Genomic DNA, 24,808 nt, shown 5'->3' on the forward strand with positions numbered 1-24,808 from the left:
CACCGTCTAAATGAAAATGCGCCTCGTCTGAAAACCAAACATTGCTAAGAGTTTCTTCACTATCCTCTGCCCACTGAGCGAACAGTAGTCTCTGCTGCTTGTGTTCTTCAGTGAGCTGTGCATAGGTCATCTTGTATGGGTACATATGGAGGTCACTTAAGAATGTGTTGAACAGAGTGTCTGGCTATTCCCAGTTGCACTGCTGCAGTTCTACACGATTTCCCAGGACTTCTCCGTACAACAACTTGTACCGCTTCAATAGTCTCCAGCGAACAAAAAGGCTTAGGCCAAGGTTGCTTCGCTTCCAATACTGTTCCTTCCTGTACAAGTTTATCATACAACCTATGGATGGTCTCCCCCCCATGAACCATGGACCTTGCCGTTGGTGGGGAGGCTTGCGTGCCTCGGCGATACAGATGGCCGTACCGTAGGTGCAACCACAACGGAGGGTTATCTGTTAAGAGGCCAGACAAACATGTGGTTCCTGAAGAGAGGCAGCAGCCTTTTCAGTAGTTGCAGGGGCAACAGTCTGGATGATTGACTGATCTGGCCTTGCAACATTAACCAAAACGGCCTTGCTGTGCTGGTACTGCGAACGGCTGAAAGCAAGGGGAAACTACAGCCGTAATTTTTCCCAAGGACATGCAGCTTTACTGTATGATTAAATGATGATGGCGTCCTCTTGGGTAAAATATTCCGGAGGTAAAATAGTCCCCCATTCGGATCTCCGGGCGGGGACTACTCAAGAGGATGTCATTATCAGGAGAAAAAAAACTGGCGTTCTACGGATCGGAGCGTGGAATGTCAGATCCCTTAATCGGGCAGGTAGGTTAGAAAATTTAAAAAGGGAAATGGATAGGTTAAAGTTAGATATAGTGGGAATTAGTGAAGTTCGGTGGCAGGAGGAACAAGACTTCTGGTCAGGTGACTACAGGGTTATAAACACAAAATCAAATAGGGGTAATGCAGGAGTAGGTTTAATAATGAATAGGAAAATAGGAATGCGGGTAAGCTACTGCAAACAGCATAGTGAACGCATTATTGTGGCCAAGATAGATACGAAGCCCACACCTACTACAGTAGTACAAGTTTATATGCCAACTAGCTCTGCAGATGACGAAGAAATTGAAGAAATGTACGATGAAATAAAAGAAATTATTCAGATAGTGAAGGGAGACGAAAATTTAATAGTCATGGGTGACTGGAATTCGAGTGTAGGAAAAGGGAGAGGAGGAAACATAGTAGGTGAATATGGATTGGGGCTAAGAAATGAAAGAGGAAGCCGCCTAGTAGAATTTTGCACAGAGCACAACTTAATCATAGCTAACACTTGGTTTAAGAATCATGAAAGAAGGTTGTATACATGGAAGAACCCTGGAGATACTAAAAGGTATCAGATAGATTATATAATGGTAAGACAGATTTAGGAACCAGGTTTTAAGTTTTAAGACATTTCCAGGGGCAGATGTGGACTCTGACCACAATCTATTGGTTATGACCTGCAGATTAAAACTGAAGAAACTGCAAAAATGTGGGAAATTAAGGAGATGGGACCTGGATAAACTGATAGAACCAGAGGTTGTACAGAGTTTCAGGGAGTGCGTAAGGGAACAATTGACAGGAATGGGGGAAAGAAATACTGTAGAAGAAGAATGGGTAGCTCTGAGGGATGAAGTAGTGAAGGCAGCAGAAGATAAAGTAGGTAAAAAGACGAGGGCTGCTAGAAATCCTTGGGTAACAGAAGAAATATTGAATTTAATTGATGAAAGGATAAAATATAAAAATGCAGTAAATGAAGCAGGCAAAAAGGAATACAAACGTCTCAAAAATGAGATCGACAGGAAGTGCAAAATGGCTAAACAGGGTTGGATGGAGGACAAATGTAAGAATGTAGAAGCTTATCTCACTAGGGGTAAGATAGATACTGCCTACAGGAAAATTAAAGAGGCCTTTGGAGAGAAGAGAACCACGTGTATGAATATCAAGAGCTCAGATGGCAACCCAGTTCTAAGCAAAGAAGGGAAGGCAGAAAGGTGGAAGGAGTATATAGAAGTTTTATACAAGGGCGATGTACTTGAGGACAATATTATGGAAATGGAAGAGGATGTAGATGAAGACGAAATGGGAGATACGATACTGCGTGAAGAGTTTGACAGAGCACTGAAAAACCTGAGTCGAAACAAGGCCCCCGGAGTAGACAACATTGCATTAGAACTACTGACGGACTTGGGAGAGCCAGTCATGACAAAACTCTACCAGCTGGTGAGCAAGATGTATGAAACAGGCGAAATACCCTCAGACTTCAAGAAGAATATAATAATTCCAATCCCAAAGAAAGCAGATGCTGACAGATGTGAAAATTACCGAACTATCAGTTTAATAAGTCACAGCTGCAAAATACTAACCGAATTCTTTACAGACGAATGGAAAAACTGGTTGATGCGGACCTTGGGGAGGATCAGTTTGGATTTCGTAGAAATATTGGAACACGTGAGGCAATACTTACCCTACGACTTATCTTAGAAGAAAGATTAAGAAAAGGCAAACCTACGTTTCTAGCATTTGTAGACGAGAAAGCTTTTGACAATGTTGACTGGAATACTCTTTTTCAGATTCTAAAGGTGGCAGGGGTAAAATACAGGGAGCGAAAGACTATTTACAATTTGTACAGAAACCAGATGGCAGTTATAAGAGTCGAGTGGCATGAAAGGGAAGCAGTGGTTGGGAAAGGAGTGAGACAGGGTTGTAGCCTCTCCCCGATGTTATTCAATCTGTATATTGAGCAAGCTGTAAAGGAAACAAAAGAAAAATTTGGAGTAGGTATTAAAATTAATGGAGAAGAAGTAAAAACATTGAGGTTTGCCGATGACATTGTAATTCTGTCAGAGACGGCAAAGGACTTGGAAGAGCAGTTGAACGGAATGGACAGTGTCTTGAAAGGAGGATATAAGATGAACATCAACAAAAGCAAAACGAGGATAATGGAATGTAGTCAAATTAAATCGGGTGATGCTGAGGGAATTGGATTAGGAAATGAGACACTTAAAGTAGTAAAGGAGTTTTGCTATTTGGGGAGCAAAATAACTGACAATGGTCGAAGTAGAGGATATAAAATGTAGACTGGCAATGGCAAGGAAAGCGTTTCTGAAGAAGAGAAATTTGTTAACATCGAATATAGATTTATGTATCAGGAAGTCGTTTCTGAAAGTATTTGTTTGGAGTGTAGCCATGTATGGAAGTGAAACATGGACGATAACTAGTTTGGACAAGAAGAGAATAGAAGCTTTCGAAATGTGGTGCTACAGAAGAATACTGAAGATTAGATGGGTAGATCACATAACTAATGAGGTAGTATTGAATAGGATTGGGGAGAGGAGAAGTTTGTGGCACAACTTGACTAGAAGAAGGGATCGGTTGGTAGGACATGTTTTGAGGCATCAAGGGATCACAAATTTAGCATTGGAGGGCAGCGTGGAGGGTAAAAATCGTAGAGGGAGACCGAGAGATGACTACACTAAGCAGATTCAGAAGGATGTAGGTTGCAGTAGGTACTGGGAGATGAAGCAGCTTGCACAGGATAGAGTAGCATGGAGAGCTGCATCAAACCAGTCTCAGGACTGAAGACAACAACAACAACATGGATGGTCTTCTTGCAAGGGACCCAGTGTGTGTTAAACTGTTGTCGAAAACACCTCTGAGTCACAAGAAGGCTTTTCGTTTCATGAAAAAGTAACACAATTGCCGATCGTTGCTGTGTCATCAGTCTTCCAATGTCAGCCATTGCTGCTTACTAGTCTCCTAGTGTCAGTATCATGAACTTCATGTTATTTTGTAACTCCTTTGTTTTTCCAAGCTCTGCTGGTACTCCTGTAGAAATCCCAGCGGGTCATCTAACGTGCGGCGTAAAGTGTTAAAGAAACAATTGGTAACACAGCTGGTGAAGAGTTCTCTGGCTTCCAGCCGGGTGGCGGTGTCTTCAAACTGCGAAGTTTCGACGAGTGACATACTCGTCAAAACATCACAGTTTGAAGACACCGCCACCCGGCTGGAAGCCAGAGAACTCTTCGCCAGCTGTATACGTCAGGAAAGTATACATTCACAATCGTTAACACATTCTGTGCGCCACCCTGTAGTTATGTGTGAGGATGTAATTAGTTAGACGTATGAGGACTGAGGTAGTGGGTTTGGCGTCCAAAGGACATTGCGAGAGGTAGTGTTTGGTAGCAGCAAGGTCATGGCCGTCATCATGGGGGATGTTTCTGAACAGGGTGGTGGTATCAACAGTGATGAATATGGATCCAGCTGGTATGGGGTGGGTACGGTGAACATTCTGAGAAAGTAGTGGTTTGTATCTTTAATAAGAGGTGCTAGGCTACATTTACGTGTGACAATGGTGCAATGTTCAGTTTTGTTTTACATTAAGAAACGGGTAGTGCCAAAGTGAAAATAGGCAAAAAGGACAAATACCACATGCAGGACTACTTGACAAATGGGCACACAGACAAGCCTTCCAGATGTCAGCAGAAAACTGATGAAAGGCAGTAAGCAGAGTCTACAACCAAAACAATTTTTAAATTTGTTTGATTCCTGACAACTGACAAGGTTTTAAACCAATAAAACTTATTTGTGTGTGTGTGTAAACATTTTTAGTAGCTGCATATGTGGATTAAACTGGCACTTAATTGTTTATTTCTACTCAAGTCATTTTCCTCAATTCTGAACCTCTCACTGACAAAAAATGCCATACTTGACATGTTTGGGCCATCAGCATTTAACAGAACAGTTGATACCTATTCCATGTTGTTGAGAGTTTAGTATCATTTTTCTTTATTCATGTTTTGTCATATGTTATTCATGATCATACTTTTATCTGTTCCTCGTCTTTTCGGTTACTGTTGTAATAATTACTCTTCAATGTTTCTAGAATGAAATTTTTGCTCTTCAGCGGAGTGTGCGCTGATATGAAACTTCCTGGCAGATTAAAACTGTGTGCCGGACCGAGACTAACTTGGGACCTTTGCCTTTCGCGGGTAAGTGCTCTACCAGCTGAACTACCCAAGCACGACTCACGCCCCATCCTCACAGCTTTACTTCTGCCAGTACCTCGTCTCATACCTTCCAAACTTTACAGAAGCTCTCCTGTGAACCTTGCAGAACTAGCACTCCTGAAAGAAACTATATTGCGAAGACATGACTTAGCCACAGCCTGGGGGATGTTTCTAGAATGAGAGCAGAGATTCTATAAAGTTTGGAAGGTAGGAGACGAGGTACTGGCAGAAGTAAAACTGTGAGGATGGGGCGTGAGTCGTGCTTGGGTAGCTCAGGTGGTAGAGCACTTGCCCGTGAAAGGCAAAGGTCCCGAGTTCCGAGTCTTGGTCCGGCACACAGTTTTAATCTGTCAGGAAGTTTCACTCTTCAATGTGTTCATCAGTTATTCTTGTTTAATAAGTTGCATGATAATTTGATCAATTAAAATGTACTCTCTTAAACTGTGTTCACATAGTTACTGTTGTGGCCGAGTTGTGACTCCTGTAAGCTAGACTTCCCTCAAACAATACAAACTACACAGGACGGCTTGCTCACCAGACAGTGGGTCCATCAACAAACTCTAGCGGCATGCTGCAGAGGTCACGGGCAGAGTGAAACATGTTTCATGTCATACACCATGTGAAACAAATAGCGCGGTGCTTAATATTACTGCCCACCAGAATATAAGTAATGTGATTGAGAGTGCGCTCCTCCATGAACCAGTTGAAGTTGCATTTCCAGTTGCTTTCACTGCCACTGCACTGGTTCAATCACATATCTCCTATCTGAAGAAGCCCCACCACTCTTTGCTAGAGGAGACACTGCTACAGCAGTGCATATGTCAGACTGAAAACTGCAGTAAGCTATACTTGGATTTAGCCCAAAGCAGGACATCACAGACAAAGAATACTGTACAAAAATCTCTTCATGTTCATTATTTTGTTGAATGAATGTGTTTTGAAAATAGAATCTGAGTCATTTCAGTAGTTGTGACTACAAGTCTGTGTCTGATGTTTGGTTGGAAGTAGTACCTGTGTTTACATTGCCACCAGCACCACCTCTGTGCTCTTTGTCCCCATACATGTTGGCAACAAAGTCTAGTCAACTAGCCATCATCAGTAAAGCCAGTGAAGGCCACTGCCTATGTTACACACTGCAAGTGAATCATCTCAGAAACTTCACAATCTTTGAACACAACTTAAAAAACTACATCACCTTCACACATTCCGTCCTTAGCATACATGGGACATGCTTGTGTTAAAGAAGCCAGCCTGACAAAACATACAGTCAATATCACCACCACCACCACCACTTACTCTCTCAACATGGTACACAAATAGACTGCCTATACATTCATGGGTGTCTCCAGAACTGAAACCACTTCAAAGAGTGATTGTACACACTGATTACAACTACTTTTATTATTATTATTATTATTATTATTATTATTATTATTATTATTATTATTATTATTATTATTATTATTATTATTATTATTATCATCAAATGAGATATGTGGTGGGTATTAATACCAGCCAGCTTGTAAACTCGCTTCTGATGTGCACCTCTCTGATTGCAGTGTACAGCAAATATTTTATTATAAATTAGACTTTTGGCATCACAAAATTGTCATGGTTCAGCAATTTAATCAAGTTAAGACTTGGTTCTCATGATGAGTGGCTAAACTCATTTCTTTTTATCTGGTTATGTTAGCAATCAGAACTTTTGCTGCGTGACAGACAAAACCTATGAAGTGATGTATGAATGTCTTCTTCACACTGACAAAGTGACAGTGAGAGGTGGAATTGTGAAGTACAGTAGTACGTACCTGGGCCATGTTTCAGTAAGGTAGGGCAGTACCTTACACACTTAAAGATAACTTCATTGAGTGTAAACATGAATTCATTGAGTGTTCAATTCCCTGGTCATTAGTTTCTCACAATGGCAACATTGCCCGACTCAAAGAATTATCAATATCAGATCTTAGCATTTGGTTTTTTCTTTCTTTTTCGTTTTAGTTATTTTATACACTGGAAAATGTCAAGGTGCCATTTGCCAGGAACACTCTAGCATACAAAAGGAAGTTTGGGTGTGTGTGACACCTTTGTAACGAGTCAAGAGTGCACAGCTAGGAAGACACCACTCTCATTGTGTCATTTTCAAATCATAAGATTATGTTTTATGGACATTTTAGTATTCTTAAACAAATGCTGAACCAATAAACTTGTTAAAATGTTGTGTAATAAGCATGGTATTATTGATTAAAAATTATCCTTTCACCTTGACACACCCTGTAATATCCTACTACCATCTACTGACATGTCTTTTCTCACAAACTAAGGCAAAGAGTATTCCTTGGGTTTGGATTTTTCCCTTTTTGCTATCTTATGAAATTATATTTTTGCACAGTCCACTTAAATTAAATAAGTATTTATTTAGTAGAAGCTAAAACTAAAACTCTTGCACAGACAACCTTGTAGATAGGGCAACCACAGCTATGAATAGTCATCTTGGGTATTAATAACCGCTTAAGCTATATTTAGCCCTGTATTATTTGATCACTACCGGTTTCTTGGCACTACAAGCCACATCTTCAGTTAACATATGAACAAAACATTAGTGCGAAAAAACTTGGAAATTTTTTACCCAACATTCATTGTCCTTCATAACAAAACACTGCCTTTCAGCGGTGTTTTGTTCTGATGGACAACGAATATTGGGTAGAAAGTGTCTGAGCTTTTCCACTCTGATGTTTTGGTCATATGTTCACCTAAAGATGTGGCATTTAATGCACACACCAACTGTAGTGATCCAGTAATAAAGGACTACATACAGCTGAAGTATGTTGTTGTTAATACCTGAGATAAAAACTGTTGTGTAAAGTAAATAATGACAAATATAGCAGAGGCACTTTGAAGGATATTTCAATTCTAATACTCAATTCTCAGTCTACTTAACCTTTAACAATACAAGACCCAAAAATAATTTCCTATAAATAATGTCTCCTTGCTGTCATTTCTTTTGCCCTTTTCCCTTTCATCCCTCAGAAACACCTTACAAATATCAAAATATTGTCACAACTGATGCCATTATAACTAGGTTTAACAATTCTACATTTCTTTTTATCCCATTGTCTAATTTCTACTTTCAGTACTGTTCAGTTAACACAAAAACTGATTGCATTTGCAAGTCTCTAAATGTATCTTTTCCCTCTTAGCTCTGGAAGGAGGGCAGACTGGGAGCTGGAACTTTTACAAATCTATAAATATTGATTGTGCATTTGCCACAGATTGGCTGCCTTAAAAGCTGACAATTGAGATTATCATCATACAGTTCACTGTAGTTATTACATATTAAACAGGATTCAGTCATGTAATATAGCTCAGCAATTTTTGTGGCGGGTGCTGAGTACAGTTGTACTGCTGTAAGTTGGCCAGTATTGACTCATTCCTGCTACGAAATTTCTATCCTAGTATTTTTATAATTTGTAGCAACAAGATTTCTGTTTCACTTATAGAAACTCAATACAAGATCATTATTTGTCACCTACACTTTCATGGAAACACACGTTTCCCCTTACATATAAGCAGCCTATCCTGTGAAAGACATGTTGGTGGAAGGCAGGGATTGCTCCCAGTACCACCCACATGAACTGCCAAGTTACATTGAGTAAATAGTACCCATGCTTCAACAGTAATGAAGTTTTTTTGTATTAAAAATCCTTCGTTACAAACCTGCTGAATATAACATTCTTCTGAAGTTCATGGCGATCAAAGGTAGCGAGGGCACATAAACCACCATACATCGCAACATTGCTGGCAGACAGCAGTTCCGGGAAATCACAGTGATCAAAATTTGCTTGCAGGAAGTGTCTCGCTGCAGACTTATATTTCTTGGTGGCCAGTTCCGCTAGAGCAGAGGCACACTTCAGCCTGGTGAGAATCGTCTGATTGCTATCTTTGCCGTGTACCTACATGAGCAACATCAGGGGTTCAGTGAACACTTCCACTTCAAGATACACTATCAATATATTTACATTCCCACTAATGTGGCAAAATATGTTGTCAATCACATAATAAATTACACATTACATATAGTACAAAAACAGAAAAAGCTGTAAGTCAGAAAATAGCAAAGATACACAATGACACACTGGAGAGGGCAAATAATGCATAGGAACAATGTGAAAAACACACGATGAACACTATCTGTTAGAGTGACCCCTCCTACAAGTTACAAAAATGATAACACCATTTAACTCAGTAGCACACCTACATTTATCATCAGTAGTATGATATATGCAATCCATATCAAGTGAAATTTAGGTTGCACTGAAGATTATTGGTATAGATTATCTGGATTATCTTCGATCATGAGTCCTCAATAGATGTAGAAGTAACTTCAGTGGCCCATGGAAAGAGTTTGAACACTTGCTGTTCATTTTGTACACTGATAAGCCAAAACATTATGACAACTGTCCACCACAACATTTGATGCCGCCTGGTGGCATTATGGCCATGTGGTGTGGTAACAGGAAGTGTGTACGCAGAGAGCAGAAACAGATGGGAAACCATCCCAGTGAAGATCTAGGCTGGAAATGAGGAAATCCATTGCCATAAGCGACTTTGACAAAGGGCATATTATTATTACACAGAGCTTGTTAACGAATATCTTGAAAATGTAGAAGCTGGTTGTATATTCATGTGCTACTGTCGTGAGCATTTACAGAAACAGGTTCAAGGACAGTGAAACTACCACTACGCGTTAAATGGTTGGACATGCACGACTCTTCATAGAATGTGGAGTTTAGAGGTTTGTCTGCTCTATATAGTAGGATAGATACTGATTTGTGGCACCTCTGCCAAAAGAGCATAATGCTGGTGCATGCACAAGTGTTCAAAGCACACCATTCATTGTATGTTGTTGAACACTGAGCTCTGCAGCAGACCACCCCTACATGTTCACACATTGACCCAATGACATCAAATTACAACTGCAGTGGGCACGAGATTATCGGGTTTCAATCAATGGAAATATGTCAGCTCTACTGGTGAATCACGTTTTTGCTACACTATACTGATGGTCGTCTCCACAAACGCCGTCATCGAGGTGAGTGGGGCTCAACGTGTGCAGTGTGCCACAGAAGTTAGCTGGTGGGTGCAGTATTATGCTATGGGAGACATTCTGCACCTGCATGGTACCTGTGGTAATAATCGAAGACACACTGACAGCTACGAACCACCTGCATCCCTGCATCACTGAAGTATAAGGAACTGCATCAGGCATCAAAGCAATCTAATTTCTGTAGGATGTTAGAATATAAGCAAGAGTGATTTTAGCAGAAATAGTTGAGTGAGTGAGAGAGAGAGAGAGAGAGAGAGAGAGAGAGAGAGAGAGAGAGAGAGAGAGAGAGAGAGAGAGAGAGAAATGTGAAGTACTGAGAAGGTCCCTGAACTGAGGCAAATGCCACTTCGTAAGACTCATTTCTAAAGAAATGAGTGATGCCCTCTTCATATGGATGTTAGCTGCTCCTGCAACTATTACGGAGATTTGTGCAGAACTAACAGAGGAAATAATGCTTCTGAATGACTATAATGATCATTATGATAATGAAATTACAACCAAACACCACAAAGCTGAAACGTGGAACAGAGACAATTTTAAGTGAACATTACTTTGTACATAAACAAGAAAAAATTTACTTTCATAATTACAATAAAACAGTAGTGCTATTTGAAATGGCTACTTAGGAATCTAAAGTAGCAGTAACATTTAACTGCCCACAGAAACGAAGAAAAGACAATAATTCTATCAATTAAAAAAATTCTTAACATAACTTTCTGGGGAGGGCAAAAACAGCTCAGACACATTATGAAGAACAATAATGCCACTCAACTCTCAATAGCTGTTCAAATTATCATAAAAATTACAAAAATTTAAAAGTCAAGAATGACAGTGTTTCAAAAAGCTGCATGGTTGTATGAAGGTGCTTTCTCGCAACTCAGTATAGATGCATCTTTGGGTTTATCTGTCAACAATCAAAAATTTCACACAGTGATTTGTAAACAGTAGAAATACAGAACCATAATGTTTACATTCAACAAGAAGCAATGAGTAGTACACTCAATGGTCATATTTCCATAATGTAGATTGACAACTACAGTGTCCCAGCTTTTGGGAAGTTATCCAAGTTAAAAGTCAAACCACAATGGTGGGTTGCCATAATGATATTGAGTACACCCAAAAGGTACTTGTAAAAATGTGCAAAGCATGCCTGCTGAATGAGCCAGCTGAATGTAACTATTGTGAATACTCATCATTATTTCTTGTTTTATGTGAACACTATGGTTATGTTTCCAGAATGAGATTTTCACTCTGCAGCGGAGTGTGCGCTGATGTGAAACTTCCTGGCAGATTAAAACTGTGTGCCCGACCGAGACTCGAACTCGGGACCTTTGCCTTTCGCAGAAGAGCTTCTGTAAAGTTTGGAAGGTAGGAGACGGATACTGGCAGAAGTAAAGCTGTGAGTACCGGACGTGAGTCGTGCTTCGGTAGCTCAGTTGGTAGAGCACTTGCCCGCGAAAGGCAAAGGTCCCGAGTTCGAGTCTCGGTCGGGCACACAGTTTTAATCTGCCAGGAAGTTTCACTATGGTTATGTATTTCTATTTCAAGAATTTCATACAGTGATTTGTATTTTTAACAGATAAACCTGAAAAAGTGTCTATAATGATGTGAAACCAGTATTTGTGAATAAAGCACCTTCATACAGCTACGTAGCTTTTGGTAACACATCATTCTTTTATTTTTAATTGTTGTAATTTGTATGGTAATTTGAACAATTATTGGGTGTAGTTATTCTTATTTGTAACTGTAACCAATGCAACATGCAAAAAATAGAAACAGTGCAATACAATTACTTAAACTATGTTAACAAAATTTTTTTTGAATTTATAACTAGAAAGCATGAAAAATACAGAGAAAGCATATTGATAACATAGGAACAATAACTTATGAAACCGCTACATTAGAATATGATGCAACGCAATGCAAAAGTGGTGAAAGCAATTAAAGAACACTGTTGCATTGGTCTGATCCATAAAATGCAAACCAAGCAAGATATTGAGGAAAATCATAACAGTAGTGTGTGGGGAGCCACAGTTTTAACAACTTGTTTTTGCAGTGATTTTACAAAATTCCTAAGTATATCCAATGTATAAAAAATTATATCACTGCAGAAGCTTACCTCTGTAAAGTCAGGCGTTGCTTCAGCCTTGCTAACATAGCTCAGAACGTGGGACCAGTTCTGCAGATAGACACTCACCTGTTGGATCAAGAACTTACTATAACAACATACCTGAGAAACTATCACAGTTAACTAGGTGATTAAGAAAGCATGATAAGCATAATGATGGACTGACTGCATATTTTCAAACTTAACTTCTTAACATGTTATTCAATAAGGTTCTGTTTATGCAATAAGAAATAATGAGAAACACAAGTTCCACTCTCTCAACTTGCATTCATATATTTATTTATTTCGGATATGAATTTTGGTCCAATGCTACCAAGCTGACTAGCTAAGGCAATGTCACCAACAAGATATTCTAGCCTTTTTCAGCTCCAAATCAGGGAAGGACCGAATTCTTATTATGGACACTATCGGAATGACATGTAACAGTACTTCAATTCAAAATAAGTTTCCTTAATGAAACCTAAATCAGATAATTAATATAAACTTTTCTCAAGTGGTCAATCCTTATTAGAAGTACGAGAGTTGTCCACAAAGCATGTGCCGCACTTACTCTGACTCATGAAGATATGTATGCCATTTTCAGATTGCTGCTGCAGACATGTGCTTTGTAGTGCTTCTTTATAATGTCAGCCGTAATTGAAAATGCGCCGCATGTGAAATCAGGTCTCTGATTCGTTTTCTAAATGCAAAGAAAGTTAAACCAAAGGAAAATCTGCATGGTTTATGGACAAAATGCTACGAGTGATTCAATGGTTAGAAGATGGGTTAGACTGTTCCATGAAGGATGTGATCAAGTGCACGATGAAGAATGAAGTGGACGGCCATCTGTGGTTACTGATGAACTGGTTCACACAATTTTAGCGAAGATTAAGCACAACCACAAGTTCACACAATAGTGCCCTTGCTATGAAAGTTTCACAAATCTCGTGATCACTAATTAATGAAACTTACTGAAAAACTGAAATTTCGAAAACTTTGCTCATGTTAGGTACCCAAAATTCTGATTGAACAACACAAAAAACAATGGATGGGCAGTGCACTTCAGTTTTTGGCACACTACAACGAAGAAGGCGGTGGTTTTCTTTCTTTGATATTCACGGGGGATAAAACTTGGGTATCGTACGACACCCTTGAAACGAAACAGCAATCAATGGAATGGCGACACACTTCACCCCCAATGAAGGTTAAGCCTAAGCAAATCTTGACACATCAGAAAGTCATGTGCACCGTTTTTTTGGGACAGAAAAAGGCATTTTGCTGATTGATTTCTTACCACGAGGCCAAACAATCAATGCACACTTTTACTGCAAGACCATTAAGAAAGTGCCCCATGCAATACAGAACACATGCCAAGGATTACTGCCAAAAGGTGTCAGAAAAGTCGCAAGAACTGTGGGTCAGTGGAGACTTACCAGAATGAATGAGAAGGAAAGACTAATTGTTGGGGACTGTACTGAATGAGATTTGAAAATCTTATTTAATTAACTTAAAAGATAATTAGTATAGAAGTATAGGTACGATAAAAAATTGCTGTTGCCTTTTGTTCTGTTTTACCTGTTTAATTCCCAAGTTGGACACCATACTTTCATTGCCACTACTTTTCTAGACCAAACGAACCCTTCATTAATCAATTAAGTCACTAAGAATTTGCATATCATCATAATTTTGTGTGTGACAACTGTACTCAAAATAGGTGATTCCCAGTGTAGACAGAAAAAAATAGTTCTGTAATCTTCTGTAAATTACTAACTGTTATGTAGAAATGTTTGTGCATAGAAAGTAGTGGGTAAACAATTTTATGCAAGTTTGTCTGTTTTCAGATTAAATTAAGGAATGAGAAATATAAAAGCTTGTCCGCCATCACCTGTCCACATCATCTCTCTCGTTACCATGCATGTGTGAAGTGTCTTCACAGACTTCTTTGATTGTTGGAAATATAAATTGCATTTATCAGTCTTCACACTGTGGTTATGTTTTCTATTCTTGTTCTTGTGCTGCACAAAATATTTATAGTAACTTATGCAGAAAACTGACCTTGTGTGTTTTTGTAGACAGATTTGTGGAATGAAGTTTAGGGCAGTTATTGTCACAAACTGTCACTGAAGATGTAGACTATCCAACAAGTCAATTTAAAGTTAGTAAATGTGTGACAATGACAAAGTCAAACTACTAAATGGTGGTGTTCTGTCAATTTTTGAATAACATTGGTCAATATTCAAAGTTTTCAGTCCCAGCACAATGAACTTTTGCACTACTGAAATGAACAAGATGAGGCTCAAACCAGATTACTGCCATTCCATGCTGAAGCTGTGTTGTGTTGTTTTCATTCCATAGTATTTTGGTCATCAAGTTTCCCTTTTCTGCTGAGGGGAGATAGAGTTCACACAGTCTATTAGCACATCCTTTGCAGGAAGAGTAACCTTTTTAGGGAAACTACACTTGAGATATTCTTGAATGTTTCAAGGTTATTTTGTTACACACGAAGTTAACTTCTAAATAATGCATCTCTAGTCACTACATTCTGCAGCAGCCCTCTACTTTCACTTTTTTCTGGAGTGTCTAATACTGTGTAAAACATGTAAATAAACAATTGTGTTCAAAATTCTTCTAATAACTAACACACAGTAAAACACAGATGCTTACTGGTAAAATGTATGCTGTTACTCTCACCATGACTTTTCTATTTGCATATTTCTCAGTAAGTTAGCTGATTTCAACTAAAGAACATTAATTTAATCTGAAAGCAGGCATGACTGCAATCAAAATCTATTACAAATGAATGAAAGATTTTTTAAATATCCAGATATACTATATGCAGACAACTGAAATGCAGCAACCTAGTCTTTTCGTATTCCACGCTTCTGTGAAGAGTAAACAATCTAATGCTTCCACACGAAAGATTACAGGGGGCACAAGGAAAGCCAATTTTGTATTCATTTTCAGCAGAGCAACAGAATGCAGTGTGTGATGTAGGATATGCTCACTTGGAGGAGAGACGGGCATGTGGTCAGGTTGTGACTAGAAAGCAGCCACGTGGGTGGCCTCCAAGAGCTTCGAGAACATTCTGAATAGTTGACTTTCAGGTCTACAGTGAAGACACCTCTCAGCCAAGTAAGTGGTCTCATCCAAGTTGGGTGGAAGGAAGCTTAGGGGTTACTGTCCTGTTGACATAGATGTCATTAGTGATGGAGTACAGGCTCGGATTGGTTCAGAGATGCAGAAGGAAATCTCCTATACCCTTTCAAAAGAATCAGCCTAGCACCTGTCTGGGGTGATTTGCAGAAATATCTGAAAATCCTAATCTGGGTGGCTGGATGCAGAATTGAACCATCATCCTTGAAAATGGGAGTCCATTGTGCTAACCACTGCACCATGCCACCCTGTCCGAGTTTGGTGGGTTGGAGGGAAAAATGGTGCAGTGCGTAGTTTATTATTTCTCTGACCAGTAAAATAAGAATTAAATTTGTGATAACTGATTATTGAAGACTGATGTCTGAGAAAAATGTAGAAACATCTGAAGTGGTATCAGATGCAATAATGAGGAAATATTAAAGACCTAACATGTGGATGGCTCAAGTATACCGTGGATGTGGTGGTGGTGGTGGTGGTTGTTATTGTTTTAGGAGGTGGTGGGAACACACACGGGGGAGACTCAGCAGCAGGTGATGGATGAAGACTGATGTCTCAGGAGCTTGCCAAGGAAATGCACAGCAGTTTAACATGTGCTTCCTCCATATGCTGAAGTAAAAAAATCAAATAGCTGTTCGCTTTCAGATGAAGTTCATGTGCAGAGTTTTGTCTGAAGTGGATTTCATATCTGTGATTAATGTGGTTAGAAAAGGAACTGCACAGTGAAGACTGTATGTCCCACCTAAACAAGTACATGTATGCTATGCACTTTGTCTTGCCTCATTTCATTTTTTGCTTTCAGTAGTTTTACTCCTGATGATGAATGGTCACAGTATGGTGTGCTCAGTGAATGTGTAATATTTTTCTCATCCTGTCAAGGTGTACAGTGAAACATATAACTGAGTGTGTAGAGCTCCATTACTTTATTTCAAGATCCACATGGTAGAGAAAAACTTTACAGACAGATGTGTGAGTAGTGTAAGTCTGAATTCCTTGTAAAGATGAAGATTCAGTGTGTTCCATAACATCATGTTGAATAAGCAGAAGAGTATATTCTGGGTTATTGTTTCCTGTGAAGAATCTTGGCATTATGGTGTCAGAGAGAGACCACGTCAACGTGTTAATATCACATGTCGAGCAAGGTGTTTAGAGACCACTGCATCTCCACCAAACTGTCATGAAGAATATTTGGTTCAGTTTTTGCTTGTAGGCTTAATAATCTCCTTCCATGGCCTAAACTGATTTTAGTGTTTTGATATAAGCCAACTGTGTGAAGCAGGGACAGTTTAACTTGAAACATTCTCATAATAAAAAAGTTCATACCGTATAGCAAACTGCGGTACAGTGGCAATCAATTATAAAGTTAAGGTGAGTCACTACACAACTTAAGTTTGTTCCTGATCATCATCAGGCAGCAACAGGACAGGTAGGAGAGCAAATGGCTAGCAATTAAAAATTCATGTCATAGTGAAGCTATTTGACAAGTTCTACACTGGCAAACAATGCACAAGTTAGACAATAACATATAAAAATAAAATAATGTAATAAAATTGCTTTACAACCTTAATAACATTGAGACACATGTTGACCACATGTCTACCACTGGTGCAATAGTCTCTGGCTCTTGAATAACATTTTAATGCATTTGATAAATCACCACAGTCTAGGTAATGGTCTCCTAGGTCATCATGGCCACGTCTTATACTCTCTTTAATTGAATTCGATTTGTAGTTCTTTAAGTCTGTATCCAGTTTCTCCAACTGTAAGAACACAGAAATTAAAAAATGAGACTAGTGTAGACCACATCTGCAAGTGTAATAATTTAAAAGAAAACAAATGGATACCTTCAGAGCAGCCTTTTTTGACTTGGATTCAACCCACACGAGATCAAGTGTCGGCAAATCTTGCGATGTGGATTGTGCGCCACCACCTGCAATATCTGGCAGACTCTGCCCTCCTGGACAACCTCCAGTGGTTCTGTAAGAAAACTTCCTGTATTTGACCTGGGAAATCCTATGTGATGAACACGATGCACAAATTCAACAAGTAACTTGTTAAGCAGAAACTTATGACAAATCTTAAGTGTTTATTAATTGCATGATTGTCATTAGTATTTTCTCCTCATATACCTCAACCACACATTTGACTGTGTCATCATCCAACATTCCTCTTTGAGTGTAAATGCCTGCCACCACAACGAAACTAACCGAGTTTTTTTTTTTAACAGTGTAGGAACACAGAGTGATACTTACCCTAAACAAGACGTGTCAAGTTGCAGATAGATGCAATTAGAAGACACTTACATAAAGCTTTCGGCCACAGCCTTCATCAGTAAAAGAAAGATAAATACCATTCACACACCTGAGCAAGCACACCTCGTACACACGACTGTCAACTCCGACATCTCGGGCTGGAATGCTGGAGTTGGCAGTCTTGTGTGTGTGTGTGTGTGTGTGTGTGTGTGTGTGTGTGTGTGTGTTTTACTGATGAAGGCTGTGGCCTAAAGCTTTATGTAAGTGTCTTCATTGTGCACATTTACAACTTGACCTGTCCTTTTTATGGTAAGTACCAACCTTTCTTTTTTTAATACTTGCTTCCTTAACATAAATGCCGCAACTAACATGAATATAATCACTCAGTCTGCTGTAAATAACCAAGTTTGAAAATTTTCTTAATTAGAGATGTTCAGAATGTGCTGCAAATTTATTCAGAATGTTGCAAACAATGTAAGCCTTACAATACGGTTCTCTTTTAGGGTTTTCAGTAAGTCTTTCGAATCTCTCAAGCAACGCCAGCTAAAATTTTGAACCACTTAAAACCAGCAAGGTCTACCACAAAACATAAAGAAAAACTTTACACACCACATTTTAAGGTATGTCCATATACGGTTCAAAAATACCAGATACTTTGAAAGTTGTGTGTGGCAATATGGTGATACATTATTTTCTTTATTGACATTAAAACAGTATATGATTGTAGCTACATTCATTTTATCCACAACCTTTGACTGTATTCAACCATCCAACCTGCAAAAAGCACACTAAAAGACATAACAATGAAAACAATCAATTATAGATGAAATTTTTTAACTGGGTACATAAAAATCTACCCACCAAGTGGTGGCAGACCACACACATTGGCAAGCTTTTGGGGCCAGTGGCTGCTCCTGCAGGCGGAAGGGTTGAAGTGGAAGGAAGAAGGTTGAAAGAAAAGGACTGGAGAGGTCTACGAGAAGGGGAAGACTCTGGGAAAGTCACCCAGAACTGTGGTTCAGAAGACTTACCATACCGGATGAGAAGTAAAGACTGACTGTTGGAGACTGCATCAAAAAAGATTTGGAAACCTGAGAGCTTAAAGGTGGAGGACAGGGTAATATGCAAGGCAGAGATTACTACTAAAACTTCATGCACAAGTTAATAAGGGTGAGAAGCTAAGTGCATTGTACGTAACAGAGGTGGGAGGGGGAGGCAAATAATAGATGGGAAAGATAATGAAAGATGTAGAGAACTAAAACTGTGTGAAGCAGAGAGTAGTCACAGTGAAGAAATTAACATAAATTAAGGTCAGGTGGGTGGTGAGAACCAAGGACATGTTGTAGTGCTAGTTCCCACCTGCAGAGTTATGAGAAACTGGTGTCTGGGGGAAGAATCCAAATGGCACGTGCGATGAAAAAGGCGCCGAGGTCACGAATGTCATGTTGTAGAGCATGCTCTGCAACAGGATATTCCACGTTGCCAGTACATACCCTCTGCTTATGCCCATTCATTCTAATTGATAATTTTATGTTAGTGAAGCTTGACACCAGCTGTCTGACACCTCTACATACAGTGTGCCATCAAGATCCCATCACTGTGATTCAAACTGACCTGCAGTCCCTCCTCAAAACCTCAGGACCCTCACAAGGACTAACACATCTATCAACAGAACTTCTCACCCCACCCAAACAATGGACCCCACCATTTACCTTCCTCCTAAGATCTACAAACCCAATCATCCTGACCATCCTATAGTTGCTGGCTTCAAAGCACACACCAAACGTGTATCTGCCTTAGTTGATCAACACCTGCAACCCACAGTACAAATACTCCCCTCGTACATCAAAGATAGCAACCATTTCCTAGACTGTCTGAAATCCATGCCCATCCCACTCCCACCACACACCTTGCTTGTCACCACTGATGTCACCTCCCTCTATACCAACACCCCCTACGTACATGGTCTGTCTGCTGCTGAAAATTTCCCCACTCAGCACTCACCTGATTCCAAACCTATGGCATCCTTCCTACACCCTTAATTTCATACTTACCAACAACTACTTCACCTATGAGGGGCAGACACACAAACATATCAGGGATACGGCCATGGGAAGCATGGTGGCTCCTTTCTAAGCCAACCTTTTCATGGCTCGCTTGGAACAGGCTTTCCTGGGATCCATAAGTCTTCAGCCTCTGGTTTGGTTTAAATACATTGTGGACACCTTTGCCATATGGGCTCATGGTGAGGCTGACCTGCTAAAATTCCTAGAATCTCTGAATACCTTTTCCCAATTAGATTTCACATGGTTCTATACTGAATCCCATGCCACTTTACTTGATGTTGATCTTGTCCTTGCTGAAGGCCAGCTACACACTTCCATCCACATTAAAGCTAGCAACAAACAGTACTTACATTTTGGCAGTTGCCATCCTTTCCATGGCAAATGTTCCCATACAGCATTGGCATGCAAGGCAAAAATATATTTGTTCGGATTCAGACACTTTATGGCAATACACCACCACTCTCACCTCAGCCTTCACCACAGCCCAGTTAAAATGCAGATTTCCCGGGCCATCACATCCGATCCTGGTACTGCTGATGCCTCAACAAAACAGCTTCAGAGCACACCATTGGTGACTCAGTATTATTCTGGTCTGGAATGTGTTAATCAGCTATTTTGACAGGGCCATGAACTAAAATCACACCCTGAAATGAGATCTATTCTGTCTGAAATTTTGCCCACCATGCCTAGAATAGCTTTCTGTTGCCCTCACAATCTCCACAATGTTCTTGTCAGACCCTACTCTCCTCCTGCACTCATCTCGTTACTCTATGGCTCCTACCCGTGACTGTCCCTGCTGCAAGCCTTGCCCTATGCACCCGTCTACCACAACCAATAGCCCTGTAACTGGCAAAACATATACTATCAAAGGGCGAGCCCCTTGCAAAATGAATTGTCATATACCAGTTATTATGTAAACACTGATCAGCCTTCTACATCCACATGACTACCACCAAATTATCAATTAGGACGAATGAGCATAGGCAGAGGGTATATACTGGCAACTCTCAATATCCTGTTGCAGAGCATGCTCTACAACATGACATTCGTGACCTCGGCGCCTGTTTCACCACCACATACGTCATCTGGATTATCCCCCAAGACACCAGTTTCTCAGGATTCTGCAGGTGGAAACTAGCACGACAACATGTCCTTAGTTCTCACCACTCACCTGGCCTTAACTTAAGTTAATTTCTTCCGTCTCAGCTTTTCTTCACCACAACTACACTTTGCTTCACTCTGTTTTAGTTTTCTACATCTTTCATTGTCTTTCTTGGCTATTTTCACCACTCCCTCCTACCTCTGTTGCGTACAATGCACTTAGCTTCTCACCCTTATTAACTTGTGCACGATGTTTTAGTAGTAATCTGTGTCTTGCATATTACCCTGTCTTCCACCTTTAAGCTCTCAAGTTTCCAAATCTCGTCTGATGCAGTCCCCAATAATCAGTCTTTCCTCCCATCCCATGTGGTGAGTCATCTCTGACCCGCAATTCTGGGTGGCTTTCCCAAAATCTACCACTTTTCCTAGACTTCTCCAGTCCTTTTTGTTGACCGTTCTTCTTTCCCCTTCAACCCTTTTGTCTGAAGAAGGAACCATTGGCTCCTAAAGCTTGCCAATCACAACAGTCTTATGTGTGTGTTCTGCCACCACTTTGTGAGTACACACTCAATAAAGAGTATTGTTTTCATTTTATTTGAACTAATTCTATTGAACTAATTCTTAAGACATTACTTGAAGAAAGACACAAAATACTCCCGATGAACAAAATTTAATTTTCCAACTCACAAGCTACTAAAGCTACAAAAATAGGTATAACGTACCGAATGTTTCTTGCTGTACAGAAATTAACTTTGCAAATAAAATAGTTAGTAAAAAAAATGCCAACACACTGGCTTCTTACCCAAGTGCTTCTTGAAGCTTTTTATGCAGCTGCTGATACAATCCTACATTGTATGTGCACATAACGTATGTGATTGCCATCTTCAGAGCTTCCACTCTCAGAGATGGACAGTGGTCTGCTATATACATCAGTCTGTACAAGCGTGCAAGTCCAGTGTAACTGTTTGCTAAATTCTCAAGATCCTAAGGGAAAGGAAAATGATGTACATTACACAAGTCCTGTAGAAATAATGTTATTACAATAATATGTACACAACACACAAAAAAACCTAGTCTAACAGTTTTGCAACAAAGAATGTACTGCTCATTAAGCCCTGAATTTCAGGCCTTACGAGGAGAGGTCCCCAACTGTGGGATGAACTTTTTGAAACCATCTACAGTGATGTGGGTTAAGGTCCTAGGTATCACACTATGCGGCCATCCACCCTGGTGGGCCCCCCCATTTGCAACTAATCAGTGAAAAAATGTTTCAGAATCTCTCTACAGCCTTGGAAAATAGTGATGTTAATGATCATATAACTGGTTTGAAAGCAATTTTTTAAATTTCTATTCCTTTGTCACATCATTTTAATCAGTGTATTAACTGTTCCAACTGTTCTGATTTCTTCCTCCTATCATTCTTTGTCCGCTTGGAACTTTTGTGCATGTTAATTTCATTATTTTTATTTATGTATCAGAATATTTAAACATTGGCATTTTCAAATTTATCGATTCAATAGATTAAATGTACAACGATTTGAAAAATGTATTTTTTGTTCCAAGGAACATATTTTTTCGATGACAATCATCAAACATTTAAAACAAATTCGTATTTCACCATGCAGAACATAACACAGATGAAGATTACAATGAAAGAAGGGATTTGAGTAAAACACAGTTCCAGCAGAATGAGGAATAAAAAGAACGAATGCAATAACATGGAAGAACATGTATGATAAAAGGGAAGAATTACACTGAAATCAATAAATAATAATAATTAAATTCATATGCACAAAAATTCCAAGTGGAAGAAGAATGATACGAAAGTAAAATGAGAGTAATTCAAACAGTTAATACACTGGTTAAAATGGCGGAACAATGGCATAGGAATAAAAAATTACATTTAAACCAGTTAATTCAACAAGGATGATGACCAAAATCATTTCAATAAAGATTTTTAAAAAATTTCAATGCACTTGACAAGATCTGAATCCCATCCTTCCTGTGTAAGGAATGGACGATAACCGTTACACTATGGCAACATTCCAATTGCTTTACAATTTTTAAAGCTGTACAGTGTCATGTTAAAATCCGAAATATTTTTTCGTTGGTTACTTGCAAACAAGGGCTCACCAGTGTGAGTCACTGCAGGGTGTGATACCTTGGATCTTAACCTACATCACTGTATAAATGGTTTCACAAAGCCAATTCCACTGCTGGTAACCTCTCTTTGTTAATGCAATTGACAGACACACAAAACAGCAAGAAGCCATTCCAGCTTCTGATGCCATTAGTTCCATGGTAGGGGAGAGAAAGGGTGATAAGTAAGATTAGAAGGCAAGTCAAGTTCATGTTTTGTCCAACCATCCTGATTTAGGGTTTCTTACAGCACTTTAAGCAAATGCTGGGATGGTTCCTTCAACAAGACTATGGTTGATGGCATGTGTTCTCCTTGTTAAACATATCTGCATGTGTATGGCTTAAGTTCTTTCTTGTATCACACTGACAAATCCCATATCATTGTAGGACTTACTATCTTGGAAGTGGAAGAAAATTTTTGTTGTTGAAGTATTCAGCCTTAGAGGTCTAATATGGATGTGACTTATAAAACTAATTAAAACTCTGAACCATGGTTTTTGTGGCTGCTGGGCAAATTAGTTCGAAGCGGTGGAAGTGGGATAGGACAGTAGGACAGGATCAAGTTGTGTTCAATTAACATGAGAAAGATTTTGTAAAAGATTTTACTTCATAATTTGTGTAACTCAATGGTTTTAAATATATATTAATAATCATGTTTATTTTTATATTACACAAGGTGAACCCCTAACTCTTGACAACATTTTGGAGATATTTTCTGAGTACTTTGATATAAAAGAGGAAAATGAAATACTAACATAATTATGATTTATTCAGTTTCTTTCACCAATTATGCCTTTTTCTGTGAAAATAGGCTTCACGAAAGTGAAGGATCCCGTAATATGTAAGCCTAGTCAGGGAAGTTTGTTATTGTATAGAGCTATATAATACCTCTGAGGTAAGGAGTATTGTCGCTGGACAGGTAGTCTGGCAGAAGTAGTTGGTGGAGGGAATTGATAGAGGCATTTGATCTAGTGCAAACGCGGTGAGCGGAAATGTGAGGAATAAACTGCAAGATTTTTAACACACAGCCAGACATATTATGTGGTTGTAAATGGGCACAGTACATTGTCATCAAGAAGAATTATTATTCAAGAAGAGTACTGTGGGCCCAAACTTTTGTTATATGGAGTGACAAAGAAAAGCCTGCTGTCATACATTGTCAACGAATGATGCCTTACACTGCAGCAGTAGCACTCATCAACATAAAATCTGACCAGTTTCATCTTTCAATTGTACAAAGCTAGCCAGTTTAGTAGTTTTTCAAAGGCTAATTGAATAACAGTGCTTAATAAAGAAACTGTTATAGTGTAAATGAATTTTACCTCAATCACTTATCTAATGGTGTCCTATAACTATCATTGACTACCAGTGAGAGACTAGTAAAACGTTGAAAGTGATGAACTTATCTGATTTCAGTAACTAAGACAAAGAAATTCAATGTACAAAAATTTTGTTGCTTGTTAGAACAACTAGTTACCAAGGAAGGGAAGGCTGCCAGGTCATATGAGGCAGCATATAAGAATCCTTCACCATTAGAAGAGACAGCTGTGTGATAACGGCCATTTTGCAGCTTGATACGCTTCATGTGCCAAGCATCGGCCCTGATACCACCCACTCTGGCCAGAGGCTCTCCCCATGTGTGCCACCCAGCCACAGCAAGGGCCGCCTGGCACAGCGGCTGTTGCTGGGAGTTCCGATGCTCCAAGAAGACAACAACCACTCCTTGGCATACATGGGGAGGGAACAGCTCAGGTATCAGTAGTGTGATCTCTGTGTTGTCAGGAGGCTCAGCCATATGGGTACATAACAGCCCCACCACATGGATTGGCTACACATGCTGG

At 39.5% G+C, this 24,808-nt stretch overlaps 1 protein-coding gene across 3 annotated transcripts in view; it reads right to left on the bottom strand.

The window, feature by feature from the left end:
- Positions 1 to 24,808, bottom strand: part of LOC126354794 (COP9 signalosome complex subunit 1) — an 86,515-nt gene that overhangs the window by 42,585 nt on the left and 19,122 nt on the right. For all 3 annotated transcript variants that reach the window (XM_050004706.1, XM_050004704.1, XM_050004703.1), the window contains 5 exons: positions 21,631 to 21,812; positions 17,254 to 17,386; positions 16,972 to 17,169; positions 12,272 to 12,349; positions 8,763 to 8,998 (listed from right to left, as the gene is read on the bottom strand). In XM_050004706.1, coding sequence (XP_049860663.1) covers positions 8,763 to 8,998; positions 12,272 to 12,349; positions 16,972 to 17,169; positions 17,254 to 17,386; positions 21,631 to 21,812 — 827 coding nt within the window. The remainder of the gene's footprint in view (positions 1 to 8,762; positions 8,999 to 12,271; positions 12,350 to 16,971; positions 17,170 to 17,253; positions 17,387 to 21,630; positions 21,813 to 24,808) is intronic.

Source organism: Schistocerca gregaria, chromosome 3 (genome assembly GCF_023897955.1).
Source record: "Schistocerca gregaria isolate iqSchGreg1 chromosome 3, iqSchGreg1.2, whole genome shotgun sequence".
NCBI classification, from domain to species: domain Eukaryota; kingdom Metazoa; phylum Arthropoda; class Insecta; order Orthoptera; family Acrididae; genus Schistocerca; species Schistocerca gregaria.